The sequence below is a fragment of the Anser brachyrhynchus genome (assembly GCF_964034855.1).
Source record: "Anser brachyrhynchus genome assembly, chromosome: 4".
In the NCBI taxonomy this organism is placed as follows: Eukaryota; Metazoa; Chordata; class Aves; order Anseriformes; family Anatidae; genus Anser; species Anser brachyrhynchus.
The window spans coordinates 33,005,776-33,028,629 of record NC_137698.1 but is presented as its reverse complement, the minus strand read 5'-3'; the positions used below and the strand labels follow the sequence as shown (position 1 = coordinate 33,028,629).

At 37.9% G+C, this 22,854-nt stretch overlaps 1 protein-coding gene across 4 annotated transcripts in view; it reads left to right on the top strand.

Moving 5' to 3' along the window:
* The window catches only part of TMEM131L (transmembrane 131 like), a 79,486-nt gene that overhangs the window by 43,637 nt on the left and 12,995 nt on the right, over positions 1–22,854 (top strand). For 2 of the 4 annotated variants that reach the window (XM_080590243.1, XM_080590241.1), the window contains exons 9-25: positions 1,784–1,937; positions 4,180–4,238; positions 4,602–4,710; positions 5,670–5,775; positions 6,400–6,553; positions 7,207–7,377; positions 7,662–7,731; positions 9,524–9,641; positions 10,363–10,504; positions 11,493–11,602; positions 13,350–13,422; positions 15,445–15,587; positions 16,244–16,386; positions 16,714–16,900; positions 17,915–18,100; positions 20,243–20,392; positions 20,980–21,596. In XM_080590243.1, coding sequence (XP_080446369.1) covers positions 1,784–1,937; positions 4,180–4,238; positions 4,602–4,710; positions 5,670–5,775; positions 6,400–6,553; positions 7,207–7,377; positions 7,662–7,731; positions 9,524–9,641; positions 10,363–10,504; positions 11,493–11,602; positions 13,350–13,422; positions 15,445–15,587; positions 16,244–16,386; positions 16,714–16,900; positions 17,915–18,100; positions 20,243–20,392; positions 20,980–21,596 — 2,692 coding nt within the window. Of the gene's footprint in view, positions 1–1,327; positions 1,493–1,783; positions 1,938–4,179; positions 4,239–4,601; positions 4,711–5,669; positions 5,776–6,399; positions 6,554–7,206; positions 7,378–7,661; positions 7,732–9,523; positions 9,642–10,362; positions 10,505–11,492; positions 11,603–13,349; positions 13,423–15,444; positions 15,588–16,243; positions 16,387–16,713; positions 16,901–17,914; positions 18,101–20,242; positions 20,393–20,979; positions 21,597–22,854 lie in introns of all 4 variants that reach the window. The other 2 variants (XM_080590244.1, XM_080590242.1) reach the window with 2 other exon arrangements.

Genomic DNA, 22,854 nt, shown 5'->3' with positions numbered 1-22,854 from the left:
TTAGCAACAATGCAGTTTCAGATGTCTCAGTTTAAAGAAGATATGTGATTTTTAACTATGATTCTATAAAACCGTACCTTATGGTATAAATGAAATGTTACACACACCGCACTATTACCATTAGGAGAAGGTGAGATGGTAAAAGAAAATGCCCTTCCCTTCCTACAAAATGCCTAACCAGCTATGCATTGTAATGCATGTTATATTATTTAAATAAAGTATTAGAGCAATATATTAGTATTAGTTTAGATTCTTGGAATTTTCTTTCTCCAGAAACGTTTTCCCAAATTTTTGGTTCATACTGGCAAAAGAACAATGAAATGAGAGTCTTAAGTCCGTACTGCCTGAGTTCTGTTTCCAAGAGGCTTTGATGTTCAGCAGAGCTGAGGAGGGGCGAATCCTTTTGCAGAAAAGCCCCTTCCAAAGTGCTGAGCAAGCACTTAAGGCACTAGATTTCCTATTCCTGGGCAGTGCCAGCAGAATATCGTCTTCCCCTTTGTCTTCAAAAGAGTTTACGCAGTAAATAAATAATGGTTCACAGTGATGATGGCACTTGATCAGGTATTTTGTTGGATCAGATCTATAGGTTAGAGCTGTGGTCTGCAGCACCTTTCTTTCATTAAGTATGACTGGGTCAAAACTCCATAGCTATTTTTCTGTACGTTACAGGTCATAGTGATCCTGTACTGTTTTATTTCCATGTTTGACTCTTGCATTGCATGGTAAACAAGGCTAGGCTTGAGATGTACCTGGAAGTTTAAGATCACATGTAGTATAGCTGCCCACTCTCTGATACAAGCTTCCCAAAGGCACATCACCCCTATGCTTGAGTCTCTACAGCAGCATCCTCTGTGCTTCTGGTAGCTATTGCAAGCACTGAGGGTTTCTTTGATGCGGTGGGAGGGAACCGACATCCACAAACGCTTCCCTTCCCCTTACACCTCATTGTGGCACTTCAGGTTAACTGAAGATGTTTGCTGCCCCTTCACTAGAGCACTTCTTGTGTCAGGTGTGGAAGTCTTCTACCTCCAAAGTAGTCCTTGTGGTAAAGCAGCAAAGTCTGAGTTTAGTGACCTTCAACGTGTGATGCAAGACAAATTCGTTACTCATTGTTGATTGTCTAGTTTTGTTTTGCTTGTTGCATTTAATTTTTTGCGAGATGGTGTCTGTGTCTTTGTAGTTGCTAAGACTCAGCTGTCTTAACAGCAGCCACTACTTAGAAAGGAAATAAGATCCTATTTGTATTTATCTGAAGTATTCTAGCCAGACGACAGTGTTTTCTATTAAGAATTGTACATGTATGTTTGTTTTTTTAAAATTACTTCAGTGAGAAATGGAGACAAAAAACACAGGATTTGGAAAAATTAACTATAAACAGACCAGTGAACATGAACTGTCTTCCTACCATTAAGACACATGCATCAGTCTGTTTATGGCACATTTTATTGAAGGCAGAGGATTTAACAAAGGAAACTGTTTTGCAGTCCCTGAGGTGAGACTGACTAAGACAGTTTATAAATTTGCATTCTTTCAAGGTTCAGTGTCCTTTTTAGTTGTTTTTCGTCTTTGTTTTTGCTGTGCTGTCTGTATCTGCACTGTCTTTGGTTTCTGCTGAGAATTTTAGCAGAGGTCCTAATTACTCCTGTTTATCAGCACTTGCGTGCTGAAGACCTTGTCTGTTAGATAATGCCTTTGATTAACTTCTCAATATGCCTTACTGTATTTATTTTTTTCCATTTCCTCCCCCACCACACACACACTGTATCCCCTTGTCTCGCTCCAGAGTTGCTGTTTTATGTCCGATGACCCAATGCTGCTAGAAATGAGCTTAACGGTAAGAATGGAAAATGCCCAACAAGATTTTGTGGAGCACAGACAATACTTACTGGAGAATCTTTTTGTAGTTTATGTAGCAATGGAAAAAACGAAGACCTCAGGTAAGTCCTAAATATCATTGTTAATTGTAATAGAAGTTGGTGTTATACATATATTATAATTTGATGTGCTAAATTGAATCAATTTCAGCGACACACTGAAGTTTTTGCAAATAAGGAAAAACAGTTAAATACAGCTTGTCAGCCAATTGCTTAGGGCAGAGCTGTTCTAAGTGCAGTCCTCTTTATAAAGGTAACAATTGCTAAGTCTGCTTCATTGCTATTTTCCCTGTGCTAACGTATCTGCTTAAATGGTATGAAAAGATATCGTAGTCCTTTGATTTCTACAACTCTGTGCCTAGTTTCCCAGCAATTAAATTAGTCATAATAAGACTGTGAAGGCAGAATGGTTTGTACACTACTTGGAATAGTGGATATTGTGGAAGGTGGGGTAATGAGGTAATACAGATGTGTGCATCATTTGTTCTTCTAAGCTAAAATGCCACAGGCAAAACAATCAATTCCTTACAGTTTCTTTATGCTACGTTTATTGGGTGAACAAATCTTATAAATCCAAGGGGTTTTAAATTATTTATAGAGCTTTGCGGTCTGTTTGGTTAGGTTTTTTAGGCATTTCTGCCAGTTATACTTTTTGAAGAAGGAAGGACTTCCTAAGAGTCCAGATTAAAATAGCAATTTTTAATGCTAATCAAAAGTGTGTGATCGTCTTATCTTCTGAGAAGTTCAGGTAAAGGTCTGGTCACAAAACACTATGTGCCATTCCCCCATGCCTGTCCTGTGATGTGATATTTACACAACTGAAACTGAAATACCCACTGTAAACCTATTTTCCCTGCCCATGGGATGCTGATACTTGATGTTGAATTGTGGATGTACATTTATTCTGGTGCTGGCAGAGAATTGTTCACATCTGTCATTTCAAGGGTGTTTGCTGTTGACAGTTTTGATGGGTAAAGTGCTGGAGGTATGTTTTTAAGGCTGTTCTCTACTAAATGTAATGCAGTTATGAATGCTCATTGGATTAGAGGTTGATCATATAATCCCTTTGGACTTGTTGTCAGTGGGAAGTTCCACGTCTTGCTCCATCAGTACCAGTTCTGTACCATGTCAAAACAGCAGTGTTTGCTTGCTTGCCTTCCATTTGTGTAATTAAACGAGAGACACAGTCTTGAGGGGAAGGTGTAACAAAATGGAATGCGATGCTGTTTTAGTCTCTTCGCTCAACACGCGTTAGAGTGGGACAAGCAAGTAGGCAGGGTCTGCACAGGGGAACTTGCCAGCTGGAAAGGTAGTAGATGAGTGTGCGCTTTAAATCTCACAGCTGTGGGAATATGGAGCATCTCCATCAACATCTTGAACCCTCTTTGGGAAGGTGGCATCTGTAGTCTTGCCCTCAGGCAGCTGAGCGAAGCACACTCATTCACAGAAATTCTACCTGGTAAACTGGGAGAAAGATGCACTGTTAGCCTCTACTTACTTACTTCAGGTACAAGCAAGAGCAAGAACTCAGGTCTCCTTCCTTCACTGAAGTGTTATGACCACCCTGGTGTACTAGCCGTGTCTGGTCTGTCCTGTGGCTCTTCTTTTGGTCCTCCAGATCTTTGTAGCATCCAGTGACTGGGAGTGTAGCTTCAGCAGGGACAAAGGGTAGTAATCGAATACACCTTACCTACAGGTGAAAGCTGGCTTATATCCATTTCTTGTTGCTAAGCTTAGAAAATTACTACAATACCTGGTGATTAAGCCCCAAAGGTGTGAGGCACCAAATCTAGCTTTGCGTTGTCTCCTGAGAATGCCTGTGGTTCAGAGCGGGTGACCCAGGCTCTTCTATAGCTGTGTGCTTACACAGGCTGTTTTTTTTTTTTTTTTTTTTTTTTTTTTTTTGTGTTTAACTGGATTATCATGTGCTACTGATGCTTTGGCCCCTTAAAAATTCATAGCAACATCAGCCACCCGTCTTTCCTTCAGCTGAGCCTCTTGTCTCCCTGCCTGTAGGAAAGAGGAGTTATTCCATCCTGGATTTAGGAGATAATAAAGGAAGATATCTTGATGCTTGCCTTCGTACTTAAGGCCAAAAAGCTTAAGTGCATTTCTGCACCTTTATAAAGTGGTCTGAGAGGTTTTTCGGCCTCAGATGCACATATCTCTTCATTTTTACGAGGGCAGCTATTGTGCAGAAAGCTTTTTAAATTTAAATTATGATTGCTGCTAATATGAGTGTCTGGCTTAGCAAGGGTGCTTCAGTCCTTGGTGAGCTTACCTTGACGTTCATTCTTTTGAACAGGTGATTCCACGGTAGATATGTACATCTTGCATTCTGGGAACAGCCATGTGCATATACAGGTAACTATGGGCTTATAGGAAGCCATATTTTAGGCTGTTGAATCTGATTAGGGAATTAATTAACCCACTGGCTTACTCTCTAATTGTAGATGGGATTTTGCTGGTGGCAAATGTTACATGTCTGTATTTCTACATTGTACCCAGACATCTTAATATATCTTTTAGAATTGTACTTCCAGCAATGGATTTTTTTTAAGATGTAGGAGCTGCTATCTTTGAATAAAAATCCATGGGCTTGTTTAGAAGTTGTGAGAAAATTGCAGATATTGGCTTGCAAATTTGACAAGAAGATACGCTAATATGAGAGCTACAATAATAATGATGGTAGTGCTACAAGCATCATCTTGTTTTGTCTTCATGCAGGAAATACGACAGTTGTCTCAAAATGGCAAATCACCTGTGGAGTTTGAACCAGTACTGCTATCTTCATCATCTACTAACTTTACAAAAGTTGCTTCTATTTCTTGTAAAGGTACAGCATGCATATACTTAATATAATCAAACCCTGTCTAATCATCTATACAATGGTAGCTTTTTTCAGCAGACAGATCTTGAAAAATCTCAGGAAAAAAAAAAACTTAGGAATTTTTTGAAGAGGAGGATGAATTCTTTCTGTTAATTATTTCCATCATTTTTGTGTATATATGCTTCTTTTTACGCTGATCTAAGGCTCTAAGCTATATATTTTACAAAAAGAAGAAAACATATACTGAAATTGTTAGCTGATTTTAAAATAAGCATAATTATTGAATATGCTTTTTCAACATCCTTTTATAATTTGTGGTTATTTTTCTGTTTCCAATATATTTTCTAAAAGGCTATTGTGCTTGGGTGGTCATTTTCTATGACATTTCTTGGCAAGATCATTGAAGAGGCTTGCCCGAGACCAGGCATGTTTGTGGAAAAGCAAAGATTGAAATTTAGGCATTGCTGACTCCAGCTTGTTTCTTGTTCTGTCCACTAGACTGCAGTGCATAGACTTAAATGTTTCTGAAACAGGCTGCTTTCATAATGACATGGGCACTTGTTTTTCCTCACAAAGGCAAGTAAGGAGAAAGAAAGGAACTATGTTAAGTGGTGTTTTTTTTCTTTTCAGAACGCTTCCTTTTATTGAAAGGAGGCAGCATGTTCTGTTAAATAAGAATGCCATGTTGATGACATGGTTGAAATTGGTCAGGTTGCTCTCAGCAGCCTTGTTGTGTGTGGTGTGTATTATTAAAATGTTTAGCATTCATAAATTCTTCTTAAATCAAGGTTTCAAACCTCTGAAAATTAGGACACTAGCAATAGATGCTTTCTTCGTTCACCTGTGTGAGAAGTGGAACAGCGAATGTTCCCCTTGGTAGCGTTCTTTGGAATCCTCACATGGAAATCATTGCTTTTGTTCTTCCGGTTGATGATGTATTCTTCTGTATGTCTGTTCTTATCCAGCTGCATCCTGTGACAGTGAAAGTCCTTACTCTGATGACAAGAAGAATAACCTATTGGAAGGCACTACAACACTAAAAGCCTGTCTTTCTTGTCCTGTGATGGAAGGGTATGTTAATGGTGGATTTTTGTTAGTTAACATTCATTGATACTGTAAGAATATTGCAACCTACTCAAAGAAACAAAGTTAGATTGCTTTGTCATGGAGCAGTTCTAAGGACAGGGAAGAGGCTTCTTCCTGTTCTTGTGTCACTTGCCAAAACAGACCCTTGACATTTCAAGTAATAATCCTGTATTTTATACAGTAAGACTTCCAGGAGTCAGTAAAAACATACACAGTTTACATCATATAAGCATTGCTTGGAGGATGTGATAAAATTTCCACCATCCTTGCTCCTCCAATTCAGAAGCAGGGTAGTGGTAGAAAAATCACAAACATTTCTTCAGTTTTCTTTTGCCAATTTCATCCAACCTACCTTATCACAAAGCAGTAAGCAGTATACTGTGACATAGCAGGAGGGTGGAATGATTACCTGCCTACCTCTTCTACATTGTTCTTGTCAAGTTTTACTCTGGTATTATATGTAAGTATTTTAAAGGAAATTAATTTACTTTCTCCTTAAAACCTTAGGAGACTCATTGTACTAGAACACTACAGTTATCTGTGGACTGCTCGTGCATGCTCAAAGGCAATTACAGTTGTATTTATTTTTTATTCTGTTTTTACGTATAGGTATTTTGATGTCAGTCCTTCTGCAGCAATGTTTCATATAGAACCACACCATAATACTTCAGGATTTTGGTCCATATGGTTTACAAACAACTTTGACTTCAGCATTGAACTGAACGAAGTCTACATAGCTAGAGAAACAAATAACATTTTAAAAGTAAGTTTTATTTCGGCTTCATACAGTGTCTTGTCCTTGATTTAGGGATTTGCTCTGCTGACATAAAAACAGATTCTTTCATGGACTTTGTTCTCAGTGCTGATTGAAATCAGTTAAAAATAAAGGTAGCTGTGCACCTGTAACTTAGGCACTGAAAAGCTTGGGCTCTCTGTAGGCGTTATTTACCGTCTGGCTTGTTTTTATATTATTTCATTAGCAACTGTTTTTCTCATTTCAGTTGCAGCTACAGATGCATCAAATTATAGACCATTGCTCAGTTCTCAGAATTGTTGTGTGTGTTGTTTGTGCTCTATAGGACTGAGTGTTTGTTCATAGGCTCTAATGGAAGTCTTCAGTACATAGATGAGCTTTGAAGTTTGGAATACGAAGCCAATAATTTACTTGTACACTGGCTTGATTCAAACCAGGCAATTCAGTTTTATGAATAAGCACATGATGTAAGCATCTAGTTGGCCATTCATATATTTAGATAGGAGACTTATATATGCATACTATGGATCAGTTACGGGCACATACGTGTGTGTAATAACAGCAAAACCACAAAGAAACGGAAAGTTTATGTTCTTCAAGGTACAGCTTGCACTAAATATGCCGTTCCAGATTTAATTCAGGTGTCATTTGATTCTTTCTAGATTCTGAACTTTGCTGAACCTTTGACTCTACCTCCAGGCTGCTGGAATGTATTTTCTTTGAAACTCAGTATGAAAGACACTGTAACAAATGTACTTTCTAGTATTTGTTTGGCCACCAATGTGGGAGTGATGTTTGAAATACCTCTGCAGATATATTCAACTGTGTCCAAGGTATTGTATTAAGTTGCGCTGAATGATTATTATGTACTGCCGACCAAACTGCAGCAGCTTCCTTTTTTGGTCAGAAATTTGTCCCTTAGTCCTGAAAAATGCTCAATACCAGGCCATTATTTAACTTGAAAAGTTAAGCACTCAGAGTTAAACAGTGATGGAATTACGGATCTCTAGGCAACCTTAGTTCTCTTCCTTGACTTGCCCATATTATGCACTGAAAAACTCGAATTTTTCCTGTTGTTTTATCACATGGAAAATGGTTGGGTTTTTTGTTTTTCCAGCAAGGAGATCTTCATTTTGAAGCTATTGCCCATTGTGATATTCAGTCCTACTTGGGAAAATCTGATTCAGGTAGGCTTGTCTTGGCTTTTTTAGGCGTCTAATGACAGTATTGTAGAAAAATCTATGTAACGGGACTTGTAATGAGAATATTGAGATTGTTAATACAACTATTTAATTTTGTCTTTTAAAAACACATACTTTTCTGAGACCATTACTGATATAAATGGCTTCGTACTGAGTATAATGTGCAGTATTTCAGACCTCTAATTTGGTATCACTTGCTAAACTGTTGTTCTGTCTTGTAACGTAGTTTTGGACAAAAACACGTTGACCGATATCAGACCTTTAGCCAGAGTTTATTTGAACTTGTTCTCTCTATCTGTTTCTCACAGCAATAATTTCATAGGTTTCTGCAAAAGACAATTTATCAGGCTTATAAAACAGCACTGAAAGCTGTGTCATGTAAAACAAAGTGGTGTCATTCTTCCTGGAACTGAGGGATTTGTCTAGATTCTGTAATGCTAGGAGCTGTTTTAAGTACCTAGCTAGCATTTACAGAAACACAATGTTAGATGTATGTATGTATATATATGTACGTATGTATGTACTATATGTACACAATACTGCCTGAAGAATGTATAATTTGATGAAGGCTTATTCAGAATAGTGTTTTTTAAATAATAACAAAAATAAAAAATCTCTGCTTAAGAATGAATTTCACTAGACAGCTGGGTACCATAGGCTTTAAATATTTGTGTTCTCCTGAATGCGTTTTCAAGATGATGCTTTCTTAAAGTATGTTTCTGTATGAAGATACGAAGAAGGCAATAGTAGTCAGTCAAAGATAAAAAGGAGATTTGAGGTGACACAGAAACACAGGGCTTGAAGCATGATTAATACATAGGCACATTTAGGTAAATATCTTAAAAGCAAGAGATATTTTAAAACCTTATAAAAGAGTATTGCTGATGTAAGTAAATGCTTACTGCTTGCTTACTTTCCATTCTAATAACATACATAATAACATAATCAGATCTTTATATGTAGATATTCTACTTCATAATTTAGGATACTAGTCCTTCTTAAATAGAAAAGTCTGAAAATACTGGCCTGAACAACCTGTAGCTGGATTGTTCAAGTCGTCATTAGTCTCGATTACTTTAAACTCTAAGGATAATACAATAAGTTGCATTTTGTATTTTCAAAATAAGCTGGTTTTGTTTTCTTTAAAAAGAAATTTGCTTATTTAACTTCATTCTGCTGTGTGAAACTGTTTGAAGCAGCATGAGTCTAACTTTCTAAAAACGATTTTAATCTTTGGACTGATGTAAAGCCCAGAAATTTAGCTTATGTAGAATTTGAGAAAATAGTCAGGACCTGGAAAAGAGAAGGTGAAATGGAAGCACCGTTTCTGCAAAATGGAGATTTGTTTTGCTGCCTGCTGTGCTATAATATTACAATTTTGTACTGCTGCACAGAGAAGAGATCTTGATACTTGATTGATACCAGTGGAAAGTTCTGTGTAAAGTCTATTGATAATTTAATGATTTCTCAATAGCATCCTTGAGAAACAGCAACAGTAAAAAAGGACTTACCAGAGCATATGAAATCTATGCAATTCCCATATTGCTGTTTGCACGTAGAATTACTGCAGTTTTGAGGATGTATGTCTTTATTGCTCCCATCTGATTTGCTTAGTATGTGTACCTTCACACATGCTTGCTTAGAAGGAAAAAATTGGTTTGCCTTACTTCTTGTGTTGAGACCCTTTGCAGATACTGATTGCTCACATTAAGAAGTAGATTGATGGAAGGAGCAAATGTTGCCTCTTTAAAATATGAAAAATCTGTTATCGTTTCAGTAAATCTGCTTTGGCAGAAGAGTCTCTCTCTGGACCATTCTGCCTGGGATGTGGATTCTGAGCTTGCAAGTGAACTTTATGAAAGATGGCAAAAAATAAGACGTGGGGAAGCCTGCAGGTCTGTACAGAATCTGTTGAGGTTCTTAATTCAAGCCAGTACAATGTTGTAAGGGGGAATATTTTTATTCTGAAATATTCTTAATTAGAACAAACATTTTTGACCTAGCTGCATGTAAGTTAGTTATCTTGAAGCATCTGGAATTTCAGAGCATCCCAAACACTTCTAACTTCAATTTCAAGGCACTGCCAGCGATAAGTAAACATTTCAGATGCTTGAATTTTAGAATGTAAATAATGTTTTGACTGAGCCCCCACCACAGCTACCCAGTTTGAAAGCAGTCAAAGCATATTTTAACAGATCAGTTATGGAGCTGCACAAATCCTTTGTCAACAGGTCCCATAGCAGTCTTTTTAGGATCAGAAGCTCTAAATAGCTTTCAAGGTTTTTAGTCCCTGACCTAATGGATGCTATGTACTGGGGATGCGGGGAGGGAAGCAGTCACTGTGCCTGAGCAATTGGAGAGACAGTGCATCAGTGATACCACCCAGTTTCCAGAATAGAGAAGTAGGGCTGCAAAAACTAGTCACTGTTGCAGGTGGAAAAGTGGGAGATTGAATTACTCTCTATGACTAGATCACGTTTGTGGGTTTTGTGTTGTGAAGAACGTTTTCAAGGAAGGATTAGTTGGTATGATTGGTCCTGGCAAATCATTATCTTTTGTTCTTTGATTTAAAAAAAAAAAAAAAGAGAAAAATCTTTGTGTTTTTTGCCAATAAAGCAGGAGAAGTATTTTAGGATCAGCTCGCTTTATTCACCAGAAGAAGCCTGAAGAGGAGTCCCTCGCCTTTTTCTTGCCACGGTTAACTGCAGAGCCTGGCCTTACACTCAACTTCAGTGCCACAGCAGTTAAAAGTAGTATGGTAAAGATGGTTTTCTTACACTTCTTCTGAATTGATAAATGTTTAGCTTCTTTAAAGAACAGAGTCTGCAGTTAATATTTGGTGATGTTTTCATACTGCTTCTAGATTGGTATTTTGAAACCTTCATACAAGTCTAATACAAGACACCAAATTTGTTTTATCCCTTTGGCTCTTTGATAAATTCTCTAGCTATCAAATTGTAGTATTTTTAGTACAAGGAGAGGAGTAAAGCAGTGTAGGTATTAACTAACAACTATTCATGGTTATTAAAACTTTCCTCGCATTGTGGTCTAAGCTACATGCTTGCGGTAAAATAATTGAACGAGGGACTTGGGATAGAATGTGCTGTCATTAATGATGAATTCTGCATACAGGATAGCCTTCCTTCTGCCACAGCCTTACATAACAGAAGCATATGAAATGTTGAAGATAGAAAACTGAGGCATCAGCATTGCAATGTGTCTTGCAACCATGCTGACAGTTACTTCTTCGTTTGTCAGATTTTGGTTGGTACTAACCTAGTCTGTGCCAGACCAGTCATACAGAGATGCTTCTCATATGCACATGTGAATTACCTTGATATTCCATTTATGCCATTTGATCGTCATTATAGTAATGTATGTAACCTACTTGGACTCAAACTTCTGTATGAAAGGGTGGCACCTTAGTACTAACTGACCTTCTTTTGAGGAAGAGCTTAGTTTGTCTGTGCAAATCAAAATACAAATGAAAGGATTGTTTTGAGGGGGGTGAGGTCTATGCTTTTGCACATACAAAATCACTCGTCATACACTCTTAGCTGTTTTTGCAAATGACGGCATTGTGATGATGTCCTACTGTTCCATGCAGTTTTGTATGCACGTGATTATATTGAATTAAGACTGATGAAGCCAGGCTGAATTTCCTTGAAAATGCAGCTCATATTACCAATGCTGACGTATTATCAAGTATGTAGTTTAACTTTTCTTTTCCCCTCTGAACTATTTAGGTGAAGTATTTTGTACTAAGAAACCCGTCATCCTTTCCAGTTGCATTGCAGCTTGTGCCGCTCTCTTACTACCCTGATCCCCAAGCTTCAGTGAGTCTGCTCAGCAAATGGTAATTAGTATAACTGTCTCAGAATATTGTTTTCCCTTTAAAAAGTTGTTTGCTATGCCTTATGATTGCTGCTTATTGTTTGTTTTACTTTCTCAAAGCGTAACTTAAGTGGGGGCAATGTTCTGCTCTGTTTTGGAAGATCGTCATGTTCAGAGCAGCTCTCTGTGTGGCACCTGACTGTGTAATGCACCTGATCTATGATAAAAAACACTCTGAACATATTTTCAGCAAGTTTATGTATACCAGCCACAAACTATGTCATCTTTTAAGATCTGAGGCCTAGTGCAATCTTGTGCAGGCTATGCAGTTGTGGGGAACAACTCACACAAGTGGGGATGTGCTGCTCCCAGCAAAGCTGGTTGGGAAATACCCAGTCTGTAGGCCGCAGTCTGTGAGGAGGAAGGTAACTGAACCTAATTTAAGAAAAAAGTTTTTTATTTTTTTTCCTTAGCTTTTTCTTAGGTAAAAACCCTGTCTCTAAGAAGAGGAAATAGGAGCTGGGAAGAAAAATGCAGCAGGTCTAGAGCCAGGAACCCCACCATAAACATTCAGGGGCAGCTAAACAAATATTTAAACGTTTTGAACTTCCTGTGTTACAAATGAGAAGATCTAATGAGAAATCTAGATAGAGTTAGATGGAGATTATAAAGGGACATGGAGTTCACCAAAATAAGCCCTGACTGTCATGTTTAACTTTGAAAAACTGCAATACGTGTGCAGTTGGTAGTAATTATTGGCTTGCTTGGAGTCTGTGGAACTACTCACATGCTTAAGTGTACCTTGCTTATTTGGGGTACCAGTCCCTGTATAGCTGCTTCCTTAACATTATTTCTTGACGCGCGTGTGTATATGTGTATATATAGAGATAGGCACATTAGTAACTACATGTGTTTGCATACAAAATACCATTTCCATGTAGACTCTTTCTAGTGGTTTGAAATTACATTTTCTCCTTATTTTCACACTTATGTTTCTGCAGATCATCTAGGTTTACCAGCAGTCATGTTCATTAACTGTTTTTTTTTTTCAAGATAATGTTGTAAAAAATTGTGACAAGTGAATTTCTAATTCAGTGGGTGGAGGTCCACTAATCCTCTAGGACCTAAATTTTACATATTGGTTTTCTTCTCTCCATTCTTAATGCCTTAAGTATCATAGGTTTAAAATTTGCTTTCAGATAGATAATCAGTTTCTGTAAGGGATTTTGATTCGCAAAGTTTGTGGAAGAAAATATGAATTTGTCCCAAAGAAATTGTGAGCAGAAAGAGGGACATGCGAGTAAATTATTGAGACTTGATAATGATTGTTTCTTAACAGCTATGTTTCAGAAAAAGCTGTGGGACATCTCTCTTTATATACACCTTAGAAATATTTCTTGATTGTTATCTTTTGCAATACTGTATACTGAGAGATCTGAAATGCCTAGGCATTTTTCTGTTTTCCAAACGCATGGAATCCACATAAAACTGATTTGTAGTGTATTTTGTTAAAATGCAGATCTGCATTTCCCCAGTATTTCACATCTGCCAAAGTGCAATTGTGAAAATATTCTTAGTCGCATGGTCTGAATTTTTGGGTTGACCTGTGTGGTGCCGGGAGTTGGACTCGATGATCCTTGTGGGTCCCTTCCAACCCGGGATATCGTATGATTCTATGATGATAAATGCCACTATGTAAAAATAAGTCAGTATAGTTCTGACAGACTAGGTTTGCAATGCTTATTTTTTTTTTGTTCTGGTTTATTTAGGTTTGGCGTAAATGTCCAAGCTATTAATTTCACCACCACTGAGTTCAGGCTCATGGATGAATGTTCTCACAGGGTAAGATGTTTAACTTTGATAGAGGAAGCAATCTGACACACTAGAAAAATTCTTCTTTAGCTACATTACATCTGAGTTTTTACTAAGTACTATTTAAAACAGTGTAACTGTGTTTTCTTGATTCTCTGTCAAGCTTGTATTTTTGCAGTTAATTTCTTTCCAGAGTTTGTTGTTTTCTAAATTGAAAACAACTGTAGAGTGTGTGTGCATGCTTGTGTGTGTGTCGAAAAGGCTACGGTTTGCTTTCTATTTTGGGACTTCGGTTTAGCCCTATGTTGACCACGAGGTGTAAGCCTTTTGTTGGTGACCTCAGAAGTTAACAGATAATATTTTCAGTAGAAGGAAATGTTGGACAATAGTTCAAAGAAGGAGAAAGATGGATTTCTACACTTCACCTCAGTTTCACTGCAACTCCCAGATTCAGGTTGGAATGTCACAGCTGTCTGTGGTTTCCATTACCTCATTTTTAACATGAGTGTGATGACACTTAATTGTGCCATATGCCAGTGCTGAGCTGTGATTATACCCTCAGGTGTTCTGTTGTGGATAATAGAAAGAGAGAAGATGTGCTACCAGGGATGTTGGCACAGTCTGACAATCAGAGTACTGTCCAGGGTACCAGCAGAGTTCATTCTTACATTTCTAGTTTGCATGAAAGCCTGGAATTGACATTTTCTTTGCTATTTGTACATGCTGCAGCTTCATCCTTAATGCTCTGTACATGTTTCTACAAACACTTTTTAAGATCCTATTGAAAGATTGGTACTTTATAAAAACAAAAGAATATATTTGCTAAACTTATCAAAGCTGACCTTTGTTTTTTGTCAACAGTGAAGAGTTGTTGTAAAATAGTGGTGGATCTTTACACCGGTGTGTGTATTGCCTGTATTTCATGTAGAGACTTGAAGAGCTATGGGAGCATCTATGGTTACGTAGGCGTTCAGTATATCTGTATATGAGACCGACCTTGGCTTGTTGTTGGCCAAATTGCTAGTTGTTAATATTTACATTTTTGAATGTCATTTTTCTAGTCACTTTATATACATGTGTAGTGAGTAGTTAGTCTCACATTTGTGCATGTGCATCTTTGTAGAGAGTGACCCAGTGAAGTTTGCAAATCCATACGTGTTTTGCTTTTAATGAATGTTAACTGTTGAGGGAAGGTTCTGAAACTTTTTTGTATGTTCTTTTTTTTCATAAAATAGACTAAGAATAAAAACATTTTGGGCTAGAAAAAGATCAGAAAAAACACTAGGACAACAGCTGTGAACTTAAAAATAACCAAGAAAGAGCCCGCTTTGTGATGTTTCTGGTTGTTTTGACTGCTATGGGTGTCCAATCATGATTTTCTAAGAGGAGACCCCCCAGTTCTGATAGAGAAACTTTTAGGATTGTTTTCTTTCTCTTTGTCTTTTTTTTATGTTAATTGGGGGGAAAATATAAACAGCAGTATTGAAATTTTTAAGAAGTATATATATTTTACATAATTTCCAGACTCTCACAGCTTCTGGTAGTGGTGGTCTTCAGTTAATATGGTAGGGAGTTCAATTTGGCTTGTTTCCAGTGACTCAAAACGATCAACATATTTGCCAGCAGTCCCTTTCTCACTTAAATCAAGTTGCAAGTCTTACGCTGATGGTATAATGGTTGCCACATTTCCCCGTGCAATCAGTGTACTGTCAGTTCTAGTTGTGTGGTGAAGTGTTTCAGCATTTCTTGAATATGAAGGACACAGTGTAATTTCTTTTCCATCTGAACAAATAAAATCTGTTTTAAAAAATGAAGTAATACATTCCTCATAATAATAAGTGCAGTAATATGAACACTTGCTCAAATAAACAACGTTATCTGATGTTTTATGTTGTCAGATTGAAAGACTTTAGTGTAACAAGTTAATTAGGAGTTATTGCACCTTGCCAAAAATATCTTACGTGGTGCTAAGAAAAGATGTAGTGCTTTCTTTTATTAAGATCTTTAAACACACATTTTCTGTGAGTAAATAAGTGCATTTTTGTTTAACAGAATGCACATCAAGAGGATCTTATCAACAAGAAATGCAGTTCTGAGCTGCTTCGGTTAAATTTACAACCACTGGAAACCAGAAAAGTTGCTGTAATCTTTACACCAGTTGACTACAAAAGAGTAGCTTCACTTATTTTAATCAGGTAAGCCAGGTTTCAGTTGTGAGAAGCAACCAACTAAATGTGAAAATGAATTTGCCAAATCTTGGAGCAAAGTCAAATAGTCAAAATTTGCAAGTCAGAACACCTCTGGTTTAATAAAAGTTGCTTGAAGGTTATTTGTACTTTATGCCTACCTAGGTCATTAAATCTGGAACTTCTTCAGATTTTTTTTTTCCTTGTGGCGTGGATCAGTGGGTTAGAAAATGCGTATGAATATATACTGTATGTATGACCAAGGCACTTCTTCAGTCAGCAGATCAACAGCCTTTTCCTGCTGGGTGGCTTTGCTATTTTAAACTTAACTTCATAGTGATAGGATTTAAGAATCCAGTGAGTCAAATTTATAACTGGTTATCTCTGGAGAAGAGTGTTTATGGAAGGAACAACTGCTTTTACCAGGTAGCACTATTATCCAGTGGCAATGGTAACAAAACTAGCTCTTTCATTGTGGGAAATGCAGTGGTGAATGGTTCTTGGGTGATCCTGCCTGTATTTAGGGGAAGCCTTTCCAGATGTGGCCAGTGATTCTGTTAATGACACACTGTTGTGTTGGTTTGGCACCTAGATAGCAAAGCCACGATGTTGCAAACTTCATTTGTGTTTTAATGGCTGATGGTTTGATTTTTATTTTGTGGCAGAAACAACTTGACTGTTCTGGATGTGGTCAACGTAGAAGGCTATGGAGCCAGAGAATTACTTAAAGTAGGGGGAAGACTGCCAGGTACAGGAGGATCTCTTAGATTCAAGGTGCCAGAAGCTACACTAATGGACTGCAGACGACGTGAGTAAGAAGAAACAGGTCTCTGATTTTGTAGCTGGCTGCATTACTCCGTAGTGGTAATGATATCATGCAATAACGTTAAGTAAACAGGATATCGAAGTAAAGAAACTAAAGAATTTGGTAGTAAGAGGTGTAGGTTCTGATGTCTCAAAATACTGGCTGATAATAGTTGCAAGTTCTGGAAATACACTGCTGCAAAATAGTCTGTAGTAAATTTTTGGTTGCTTCTGAATATTTAATTGATTTGAAATTAAAAGCAGCTATTTCTTTCTAAACATGAGAGTCTTTTTAAGCACTAAAATAATTGTTTTTTTTTTTCCTTTTAAGAACTGAAAGACAGCAAGCAAATTTTGTCCATCACAAAGAACTTCAAAGTAGAGAATATTGGGCCTCTCCCTATAACAATTTCATCAATGAAAATCAATGGTTACAGTTGCCAAGGATATGGATTTGAAGTGTTAGACTGTCAGGAATTCTTCCTGGCTCAGAACTCATCACGGGAGATCAGCATTGTGTAAGCACTGACAAATTTGATGACAAGTTAACTTAAGTGGAAATTTGAGATAATTAGTTGCAGTAACAGACACTCCAGTAACACACACGCACACAAAATTTGGTGAGCTTTGAAAATAAGCTTCAATATGCTTTTCAGTAAGGGTAATACTATTAAATCGATTGTATAATAACGTTTCTTTATAATAGCCCGTTATTTTTAAAAAGCAATATGCATGCTTTTATCTGTGCCTTATGAAAGAATAAATGAAAGCAAAAGACTAGTCAAAATAAATAAGGAGTGTTCTGTCACCGGCTGTTCTCATTCTTTGTTCTGCTTTCCTTTGTTCCAAGTAGCCCGATTGCCATCTAGTCATGTTTACCTAACATTACACATATGTCTAAATCAGATTTTTTTTAAAAAATCCTGTTGAGTTAGCCATGATTTGGACATAAGGAGAGTTAACATTACAGTAACTGTGATTATGAACACAACGAGTATCACCTCTCCTGATTGGAAAGGCAAGTCACACCTTCTAGCAGCACACGTGGCAGTCAAATAGAATAACGGAATGGGCAAGGGAAATGAATGGAAGAGCCAAATCTGATGTTTTCTTCTGCTTTTCCCTGTCTTTTTAGCCTCGTTCTAGACTTATCTTAGAATCTGACCCTTTCCAAAGTAATATTGGCTTTATGCTTGAAAACTATACTTTTTATAAGCATCTTTCAGTTAACACGAGTTGATCTTGTTGCACCTCTTTGAAATAAGGAAAATGAGTTACAATAATGTGTTGTGTGTATGTGTACACACATCTTACTGCTTGAGGATGACCTCAAAGTCTTAACCTCTTAAACAGGTGCTAATGCACCTGCGTAGTCTTAAGCAGATAGTGATCACTTATTTCATTGTCTTTTTCCGTACTATTAAATCAAAAGTCATGCTGTATGCTTTTTTTGTATTAATATGAGTTCAGAAAATGAAATTCAGCCTAGCGAATGGGAAAAATAGCACCAACTCTGTCTACTTTCCTGACAGATTCACTCCTGATTTTACATCTTCGTGGGTAATCCGGGAGCTAACCCTGGTGACTGCTGCGGATCTGGAGTTCCACTTCACCCTCAACGTGACTCTTCCTCACCATTTGTTACCGCTGTGTGCAGATGTGGTGCCAGGACCCAGTTGGGAGGAGTCTTTCTGGCGGCTCACTGTCCTCTTTGTAAGGTAACGTGCTCAGAGCTTCTGGGCTAGGTTGAAAGAGACCCACCGGTGAGAGATCAGCATGCACTTCTGGCTTGTGGTAGATGTGATGATAGGGCCTAAATCTCTACTGCATCTAAGTCTTTTGGGAGTACTGCCAGCTGTCTGCAGGAGCTTGTGTGATCCAGTAGCCTGTGGTAGAATTGACAAGCATTTCATGCTCCTCCTGCTGATAAACTCCCATGTTAGGCTTGGAAAGAAGACAGGTTAGGTATTCCCACAGGAAGAGCCAGTGGCTACCCCTCTTGCTAGAAGATTTACTTCCCCACCCATAGAGATGCATGTGGAACCTGTTCGTCCCTGAATGTCATCAGTAGAATGGAGTGGACTGATGGCTTATCTTAAAGTATTTCTGGAAAACTAACATTTATGAGATTTCAGACACCTGAGTAAGGACCTGCTTTTCCTTTTGCTTCCTTCTTTAATGTATTAAAAAAAAATCTCACTCTTTTTGTTGGCTCTTGTTAGGAACACTGATAAAGATGCTACCCCAGAAAAAGTTGTCTTACTGTTGTGGTTTAACCCGGCTGGCAGCTAAACACCACACAGCCGTTCGCTCACCCTCCCCCCTCCCTCTCTGGGATGGGGGAGAGAAACGGGAAAGTGAAGCCTGTGAGTTGAGATAAAGACAGTTTATTAAGACAGGAAAATAATAATAACAATAATAATAATAATAGTGATAATGGTAATAGTATTAACAATAATAATGTGTAAGAAAACAAGTGATGCACAATGCAATTGCTCACCACCCGCTGACCGATGCCCAGCCTATTCCCGAGCAGCCGGCCCCCCACCCCGGCCAGCCACCCCTATATATTGTTTAGCATGACGTCAGATGGTATGGAATACCCCTTTGGCCAGTTTGGGTCAGCTGTCCTGGGTCTGTCCCCTCCCAGCTCCTGCTGCACCCCCAGCCTGCTCGCTGGCAGGACAGAGCGAGAAGCCGAAAAGTCCTTGGCCTGGTGTAAACACTGCTCTGCAACAATTAAAACATCAGCATGTTATCAGCGCTCTTCTCATCCTAATCCAAAACATAGCACCCTACCAGCTACTATGAGCTACTTAACTCTGTCCTAACTGGAACCAGGACACTTACGTTAGCTAACTCATTGCTCATACATGGTAAACTGTTTTAGGAGGCCTGTACCTTTGTACAACAGTTAAGGGTTCTGCTCTTACTAATATTTTTTTGTCTTTCTTATTAACCTTTCATACTGTGAGTGTGAGTTGAATGCTGTTTGTGGCAAATGATTTCTGATGTTTTCAACGCACTGAACCCTGAATTCCTGCTATCAGGACTAGCAAGGAGTGAACACAAATGTCGTGGTGATCCATATACGTGCCAGTGCATGCATAATTGAGATCATGATGCGCACTTGTTCTGCTTGCATTGTTGTTTTGACGCTGAAAACAGAGCACAATTGAACAGTAAGAGTAACCATGTAACATGGCTCTAGATGCAACAGAAGGATACTACAAGCATTTGAAAAATCAGGAGTTTTTCATTCTGTTTCCCAGCTGACAAAATTTATTCTATATGAGAAGGTGACTTGATGAATTACAGAGCTTTTCATTCTGATTGATTAATGTTTGGTGTAATTAATGTGCTAGAGAGAAAGAGAAGGCGTTTTGCAGCTTCAGTTTTATCTCAGAAGAATGATGGCATTTTATGTCAGCATTTTCTCTAGGTAGCAGAAGAGACAATTGTAAATAAATAACAAAATAGTGATATAACTATCATGTACTCAGTAGATGTGTCATGCTGTGATATGTTGTCATTGTGTTGAGTGAGATTTCTTTCTAACTGATTTTTAAACCAAGTGTTAGTTTTCTTTTCTAGGATTTTTTTTCTTTTAGCTTTTTCTTTATGAAGCTCAAGGCTGAGTTATTTTTTGCCAGACTACAACTAGCAGGAGCTATGATGTTTAATAAAAAAGGGGAGGGGGACCATTAGAACTGTTCCTTATTTTGTGTTTTCCTATCTGCTGTTTTCCTTAAAATTACTAACAAAATATTTGAAAAATGCATCTTCTTACAAGCTTTGTAACTTCCATTGAACATTCCTGAAAATTGTAGACACCAATGTTTGTTGTTTTTCTTTGACAGTTTGTCCCTGCTCGGTGTGATTCTGATAGCCTTCCAGCAAGCCCAATATATTCTAGCCGAGTTTATGAAATCAAGACAGAGGCCAAATCCTAGTTCTTCATCACAGCAGAACAGCAACTCTGTTGACGTAATCAGCTCTGATTCCTACAAGTAAAAACAATTTCCTCTTCTTTTGATTTGCATTTTTTCACCTGTTTAATATGGAGCAGTGCTTTCTGTCTGTTGGTACTTTGACATTGCTGTGGACTTGTTTAGAAGAGGTCTTGTTCAAAGCAACCTCCTTCAGAGAGCTTCAGTGTTGCACCATGTATTTATCTCTTCAGAAGAGAAGTGGAAGAACTCAAGGGTTTATTCATTTTGTATGTTGTCAGTAGTACACAGGATAGAAGTTGTGTGATAAAATTAATGGATACACCATACTCAGCAGCCTTAGAAAGCTAAGAATGGCAAATGATGTTAATGGCCCTCAAACCTGACCTCTTGGTTGGTCAGTTAGGCATTTGTTCAAGCAAGTAAGTGTATTTGAAGTCTAAGCACATACTTAGTCTTTCTCAACTCCTACTGAAATCAGAATGTGCTTAGCTGGTATGATACGTTGAAGACCTAACAAAATCTCAGCTTGTGAATATGCCCCCCTTCATTTCATTACAAAAATATCCCATAAAACAACTTACGACAGCCTCATAGATGTTTAAAAAACAAAAAGGCAACTCAGTTTGTCTTTATTTTTTTTCCAGGGGAAGCTGTAAGACATTTATGGATTCCTATAGTTCGTCAGATAAAGGCAAAGGGAAGGGCTTCCTGTCTGTAGGCACTTCGTCCAGCCGAAGTCAAAATGCAGCCAAGAGAAGTCCTGCGACCTACAGCCACTCTCAGAAGAAACACAAATGTTCAGTTTACTACAGTAAGCAAAAGCCAAACACAGCAGCTGGCAATGCCATTACAGCTACTGATGAGAAGCAAAATCAGATTGCAGAGAACCAAATCTCAGCACCAAAAGAGGACATTTGCACTGATATTGTCAGTGAGAACTGGGTAACTCTAAAATATGCAAATGGCATAAACGTTAACAAGAATTTAACTCTTCCAGAAAACTTTCTGGGTAAAGAAGAAACTGCACTGAAAAATACAGTTCTCATTAAAAATACTTCTTCAGAGTGTGATCTGAAGGAAGATATTCAAACATGTATGTTTCCTAAGGAAACTAACCTTAAAGCTTCAGAAAATCTAGTTGAGCTCAAAGAACAGGAGTTCTGTCCTGTGAAGATGTCTAAGAAGCTACCTGAAAGTCACTTGTCAAGACGTTCACCTCTGCAACAGCCAGAACTGCAAGAAATTTCTAGGAAAAATAATGGTATCTTTTTTATTTTTAATTTCTATCAGGTGAAATTGAGTGAAGTAGCCTTGACTTCGTTGTGGTCAGGAATTTCTTTTGTGTGAGACAAGATGTGATATTACCTATGTATCACTGTGATATATCTCTTCATCTCTTCTAAGCAAATGGCTTGCTGTAGAAGTTGTTTCATAAATCATAAGTTGGCCTTGGTTTACAGATTTCAAGGCTGTACAGTGGTATTTTAATGGTTAAAATCATTGTCATAGATCTGCTTAAAAGATGGAAATTTCCCCTCTCAAGTATACAGAAGCATCCTAGTTTGTTAGTTTCAGGTCCACTGACAATCTGACACCTTGTTTTTAGAATCACCAGGCACCATTGATACCAAGTATTCAGAATTCCTATGATAACAACACCTAAAAGAGCAAACGTGTTCTGATATTTTTGTATTTTGCAGGAATCTGCCAATTATCATGCTGTCGTTAATTGGAGAACTGTTTTTTTTTTTTTAATAGTGGAACTAACCTGCCTGCGAAATCTTACCTCATAGCTTCACAGCTAAAAATTTTAAGAAAATCTCAAGAGTACTTTGGGGGGAAAGTAGGTTAGGAAGATGTTTCTTCTGCAATTTTGGTTTTACTTAGGAGCTCAGCAAAGTAGTTACATGCTGAAGACTGGCATTTGCTGAAGCTATGGTGTCTCTGGTCTATGGCAGTTTATTTAGTGAATGAACTGTATGTAACACAGGGATTTGGGGCCCTGCTGTAGTGCATCTCTGTTGGCCTGCACTGGTTGCTTACCCTTTGTGTCCTTACCTGTTAGATACGACAGGTACCAGTGTGCTGTTTCAGGAGTGGAGACAGGGCAATTTTATTCTTACTTACAGAGTTCTTTGAGATGCTTCATACATTCCTAAACTGCAAAAAATTATTCCTTCTTTGCTTTGAATTAAAAAATCAAATGGAAAAAAAATCCATAATTACATCTTACCTGTATTTATGTACATAGCAAGGTAACTTGGAGTACAGACTGCAGATACCATGTTCATACATAAACCAGTTAGGAGGTACTAGAATTGTTTTCATTAGCACAAATTCCACCTTGAGAGATCATTTAAAGAGTACTGACAGATACTTTGTATTCAGTGGTAAAGCACTAAAGGTAATCTGCTGAAGGGTCTGTTGGCAGTTGTATTTATATTTTTGCACTGTTGGGGTTTTGATTATTTCCTTTGGTAGGATAAATGAAGCCTAAAAAGGATCCCAGCAGAAGATTG